The sequence below is a fragment of the Phascolarctos cinereus genome, unplaced genomic scaffold (assembly GCF_003287225.1).
Source record: "Phascolarctos cinereus isolate Bilbo 61053 unplaced genomic scaffold, phaCin_HiC Scaffold_7;HRSCAF=346, whole genome shotgun sequence".
Taxonomy (NCBI): Eukaryota; Metazoa; Chordata; class Mammalia; order Diprotodontia; family Phascolarctidae; genus Phascolarctos; species Phascolarctos cinereus.
Genome location: NW_027556180.1, coordinates 196,820,476 through 196,826,475, shown reverse-complemented (window position 1 = coordinate 196,826,475; position 6,000 = coordinate 196,820,476). Strand labels below are relative to the sequence as shown.

Here is a 6,000-nt window from a genome sequence, read left to right as displayed (position 1 = left end):
AATTTCAGGAAAACTACATAATTTTAACATATTTACTTTTTTACATACTACCTATCGTTCAGTATGAGCTGAAATGATTGAGGTGTCTACACTTCTCAGTCAGTTGTGAAGCCATAAAGTTATGTATTTTCTGCTACAAAAAAAAAAAAACGACCACATTGTGTCAGTTGGTTTTGTAAAATTGCTTCTCTTGTGGGAGAATGCTTAACTTGTGGTAGAGGGGGTAGTAGGGCATCTACAGAAATAACTGAAATGTAAAAATTAAAGGCATCTATAAAATTTTAATATAAAAGGAGAGTAAAAGATTGAAAAAAAGGAAAAAAAATCAGCCATGAAGATCTGGATCAAAACACATCTCTGATGTTTACAACTTCTTGTGAACTTGGAAAAGTCAACCTAATGTCCCTCGGTTTCAGTTTCCTCATCTATAAAATGAATGTTTTGGATTACGTGGCCTCTGAATACCCTTCCAGCTCTAACCATGACTTTTATGATTTGCCCAAACTTTTCTCATTTATTGGGGATAATGTATATTATATACATTTTTTCTTTCTTTTACACAGTTGGTACAGAAATCTTCCTTGCTTTTAACCTGCCAATAATGTCCTTCTTTAACAAAGGTCCGGAGCCTTAATGGAAGTTTTGGATTTAAGGGAACAGAACTGCTTGATGGACTATGTGAGAGTTTCATTTAATTTTTAGCATCTTATTCTATGGCCTTAAAATGACCATCAATGCTTCACCTAAATTCTCACCTCTTGTAAAAATAAAACACCTAACGGCACCTTTAAGTCCAGAGACTTCCTCCATTGTTTCTTCCCTGAGCACTTCAGACCAGAATAATTTGTCCTGATGGCATACAGATTCATGATGGATTTGATATTTTCTTTTCTGATTCCCATAATTGTTAATGCTCTCTTCCTCCTTAAATTTCCTTGTATTACCTTATTGATCTATGTAGCTGCATGACTTTGAGCAAGTCATTTTCTGGACCTCTGTTTTCTCATCTGTAAAATGAGTATAATAGACTAGATGATCTCTAAGATCTTTTCCAGTTCTAAATTACATGATACCACAATGAGGGCATTTGCTATGTCTTATTCCTTATTTTATCCTTTATATTTAGCACAGATTCTTGCATGTAGCTGGATTTCTTAAAAGCTCTTTGTTGATATTATACATTTCAGGATTGTTTTGCTTCCTACCCTCCCTCCCCAAATTACTTTATATTTACCTTCTTTAAACTTTAATACATATATGTTGTCTTTCTTGATAGAATGAAAGGTCCTTGAGGACAAGGACCGTTTCATTTTTGTTTTCAAATCCCTAGCACTTAGCACAGAACCTGGCACACAGCAGGCCATTAATAAATGCTTTTTTGAAGGGAAGGTGGCCTAGCTATACCATATCTAAAACCATATTAGAAAGCAACAATCATCAAAACTATTTGGCACTGCCTAAGAAATAAAGTGGTGAATCAGTGGAGTAAGTTAGGTATACAAAGACACAGTAGTCAATGACTGTAGTCTACCATTTGATAAACACAAAGACTCCAGCTTCTGGGATAAAAACTGACTATTTGACAAAAGCTCCTGGGAAAACTGGAAAATAATATGGCAGAAACTAGGCACAGACAAGATAAGGTCAAAATGGGTACATGATTTAGACATAAAGGGTGATGTCATAAGCAAATTACGAGAGCAAGTGAAGGAGGCAGAAATCATGAGGCAGAAATCATTCCGTGGAGTATGGAAACTACCCGGAGGGCCCAAGGTTTAGGGACAGGTGCAGCCAGACACAGTAAAAGGTCAGAGCAAGAAAAACAAGGAAGATTTGGAGTGCCAAACAGAATATCTGTGGTCATGCACCTGAGTCCCCACCCCGGACTTATGCAAACAATTCCCAGAAATAGCTGAGCTCATAACAGTTTCTAGGGTGCCCCTCAGCAGTTTCTAGAACCCTCTCGTGACCGGAGTTTTTATTCAAACTAACCAATGATCTTGCTCCTCGCTTCTGTACCCGCGCTTTTTTGCTATAAAATGAGACCAAAGAATCCACCCGGCGCGCCAGTCCCTCTAGGTGACTGAGTCGCCCGAGTACTCGTAAGTTCAATAAACCTCTTGCTATTTGCATCCGGAGTTGTGTTCGCGTTGATCCTGGGAGGGTTTCTCAAGGTCGGTGGACTACCCGAACATTGGGGTCTTTCATTTGGGGGCTCGTCCGGGATCTGAGATTCCCACCCAAGGACCGCCGAACCACCGACGGGAGGTAAGCTGGCCAGCGATCGCTCTATGTTCTCTCTGTGTCTGACTCCGAAAACTCTGACTGTCTATTCGGTGTGCGCGCATTTTTGGTTTCAGTTTATTCCGGGTTAATCGATCTAAGATCGAGGCGTGAGTAGCGGACAGACGTGTTCGGGGGCTCACCGCCCGGCAATCCTGGGAGACGTCCCAGGATCAGGGGAGGACCAGGGACGCCTGGTGGACCCCACGGCAAGGGATAATTCTCTTCTGATCTCACAGTTGCACTATCTTGAGAGACATACCCTACCTTCTGACTCTTTTTCCTGTCTTTTTAATATACGTCTACGCCGCCATATAATTTTTTTCCTTTTTATTTCAATAATAATCATTATCTGGGTCGTAATTCCACTCTTCGGGACCCCCAGAATGGGACAGGGTGAGTCGACCCCTCTCTCTCTTACACTAGATCACTGGAAAGACGTGAAGACAAGGGCTCACAATCTTTCCGTGGAGATAAGAAAGGGAAAGTGGCAAACCTTCTGTTCCTCCGAGTGGCCCACGTTCGAAGTGGGATGGCCACCGGAGGGGACTTTTAATCCTTCTATTATTTCTGCAGTCAAAAGGATTGTCTTCCAGGAGACTGGAGGACACCCGGACCAGGTTCCCTACATCATAGTTTGGCAGGACCTCTCCAACAGCCCCCCCCCCATGGGTGCCACCCTTAGCCAAGATCGCCGTTGCCTCTGGTCAAGATAACGGGCGAAAGTCGGCGGGGGGGAGGCCGTCCGCTCCTTCCCGGCTCCCCATCTACCCGGAGACGGACAGCCTGTTCCTCCTCTCAGAACCCCCGCCCTATCCAACGTCCCCTCCACCTCCCCCAGCCCCTCACGCGGCCAGACCAGCGCCAGGCCTAATGGCTGAGGGACTCGGCTCTGAGGGACCGGCCGCTGGAACTAGGAGTCGCCGTCCCCGCAGTCCTACGGGTGACACTGGTCCTGACTCCACTGTGGCCCTGCCCCTCCGGGCCGTGGGACCCCCGGCCGAACCAAACGGCTTAGTCCCCTTGCAATATTGGCCTTTCTCCTCAGCAGATCTCTATAATTGGAAATCTAATCATCCTTCTTTTTCCGAGAATCCTACAGGACTCACGGGACTCCTTGAGTCCCTCATGTTTTCCCACCAGCCTACTTGGGACGATTGCCAGCAGCTCCTGCAAGTCCTCTTTACCACCGAGGAAAGAGAAAGGATTCTTTTGGAGGCTCGCAAGAACGTCCTTGGAGTTAACGGGGCCCCTACACAACTCGAGAACCTCATTAATGAGGCCTTCCCCCTTAATCGACCTCAGTGGGATCACAACACGGCTGAAGGTAGGGAGCGTCTCCTGGTCTACCGCCGGACTCTAGTGGCGGGTCTCAAAGGGGCAGCAAGGCGCCCCACCAATTTGGCCAAGGTAAGAGAAGTCTTGCAGGGACCAACAGAACCCCCGTCCGTTTTTCTAGAACGTCTAATGGAGGCTTATAGGAGATATACCCCATTTGATCCCTCTTCTGAGGGACAAAAGGCGGCGGTGGCCATGTCCTTTATCGGACAGTCTGCCCCGGATATTAAAAAGAAATTACAAAGACTGGAAGGACTCCAGGACCATTCCTTGCAGGATCTCATAAAGGAGGCAGAGAAGGTATATCATAAGAGAGAGACAGAGGAAGAAAAGCAAGAAAGAGAGAAAAAGGAGACAGAGGAAAGAGAGAGACGGCGTGACAGGCGCCAGGAGAAAAACTTGACCAAAATCTTGGCCGCGGTAGTAAGTGAGAAAGGGTCCAGAGGGAGACAGGCAGGGAATCTGAGCAACAGGGCAATGAGGGCACCTAGGGAAGGAAGACCGCCTCTGGACAAAGATCAGTGCGCATACTGTAAAGAAAGGGGCCATTGGGCAAGGGAGTGCCCCCGGAAGAAGAACGCCAGGGAAACCAATGTCCTGACCCTGGGTGACTAGGGGAGTCGGGGTTCGGACCCCCTCCCCGAGCCCAGGGTAACGTTAACTGTGGAGGGGATCCCCACTGAGTTTTTGGTTGATACCGGGGCCGAACATTCAGTATTGACCAAGCCTATGGGAAAGATGGGACCCAAACGGACAGTCGTGGCTGGGGCGACGGGCAGCAAAGTTTACCCTTGGACCACCAAGAGACTTTTGAAAATTGGACAAAAGCAAGTGACCCACTCATTCTTGGTCATACCCGAATGCCCTGCTCCCCTGTTAGGCAGGGACCTCCTCACCAAGCTAAAAGCTCAAATCCAGTTTTCCACAGAGGGCCCACAGGTAACATGGGAAGACCGCCCCGCCATGTGTTTAGTCCTGAACTTGGAGGAGGAATACCGATTACACGAAAAGCCGGTCCCTCCTTCTATCGACCCGTCATGGCTCCAACTCTTTCCCATGGTTTGGGCCGAGAAGGCAGGTATGGGACTGGCCAATCAAGTCCCACCAGTGGTAGTGGAACTGAAGTCAGATGCCTCACCAGTGGCTGTTCGACAGTACCCAATGAGCAAGGAAGCCCGGGAGGGTATCAGGCCCCACATCCAAAGATTCTTGGATTTGGGGATTCTGGTACCTTGCCAGTCGCCCTGGAACACCCCTTTGTTACCTGTAAAAAAACCTGGAACCAATGACTATCGGCCAGTCCAAGATTTGAGGGAGGTCAACAAAAGAGTACAGGACATTCATCCCACAGTCCCGAACCCCTATAACCTACTCAGTTCCCTCCCGCCCAGCCACACCTGGTATTCAGTTTTAGACCTCAAAGATGCTTTCTTTTGCCTCAAGCTACACCCCAACAGCCAGCCATTGTTCGCGTTTGAATGGAGAGATCCAGAAAAAGGCAATACTGGCCAGCTAACCTGGACTCGGCTACCGCAAGGATTCAAGAACTCTCCCACCCTCTTCGATGAGGCCCTCCACCGGGATCTGGCATCCTTCAGGGCTCTCAACCCCCAGGTAGTGATGCTCCAATATGTTGATGACCTCCTGGTAGCGGCCCCAACGTACCGAGACTGCAAAGAAGGGACACGAAGGCTCTTACAGGAACTAAGTAAGTTGGGATACCGAGTGTCGGCCAAAAAGGCCCAGCTTTGCCGGGAGGAAGTTACGTATCTCGGGTATTTGCTAAAAGGGGGGAAGAGATGGCTGACCCCAGCCCGAAAGGCCACTGTAATGAAGATCCCCACCCCTACAACCCCCAGACAAGTCCGTGAGTTTTTGGGCACTGCTGGATTCTGTAGGCTCTGGATCCCTGGTTTCGCTTCCCTGGCTGCACCCCTGTACCCCCTGACGAGAGAAAAGGTTCCCTTTACCTGGACTGAGGCCCACCAGGAAGCCTTTGGCCGTATAAAAGAGGCCCTGCTATCGGCCCCCGCCCTGGCCCTTCCGGACCTCACCAAGCCATTTGCTCTGTACGTGGATGAAAAAGAGGGTGTTGCCCGGGGGGTGCTTACTCAAACCCTAGGACCATGGCGACGCCCGGTAGCTTACCTGTCAAAAAAATTAGATCCGGTGGCCAGTGGGTGGCCAACTTGCCTAAAAGCAATTGCGGCCGTAGCACTCCTTCTCAAGGACGCTGATAAGTTAACCCTAGGACAGAACGTGTTGGTGATTGCACCTCACAACCTGGAAAGTATTGTGAGACAGCCCCCCGACCGATGGATGACAAATGCCAGGATGACCCATTACCAAAGTCTGCTGCTGAATGAGAGGGTGTCTTTT

The 6,000-nt window shown here is 48.3% G+C and overlaps 1 protein-coding gene across 1 annotated transcript; it reads left to right on the top strand.

Moving 5' to 3' along the window:
• Positions 1–2,267: 2,267 nt before the first annotated feature.
• On the top strand, positions 2,268–4,351 carry LOC144454805 (uncharacterized). Its single transcript, XM_078147438.1, has one exon. The coding sequence runs from the start codon at positions 3,157–3,159 to the stop codon at positions 4,234–4,236; it is 1,080 nt and encodes a 359-aa protein (XP_078003564.1). The 5' UTR covers positions 2,268–3,156; the 3' UTR covers positions 4,237–4,351.
• Positions 4,352–6,000: the final 1,649 nt, after the last annotated feature.

Excerpts from the sequence above, each read along its gene's own strand:
- LOC144454805 (XM_078147438.1), top strand. The coding sequence starts at position 3,157 with ATGGCTGAGGGACTCGGCTCTGAGGGACCGGCCGCTGGAACTAGGAGT.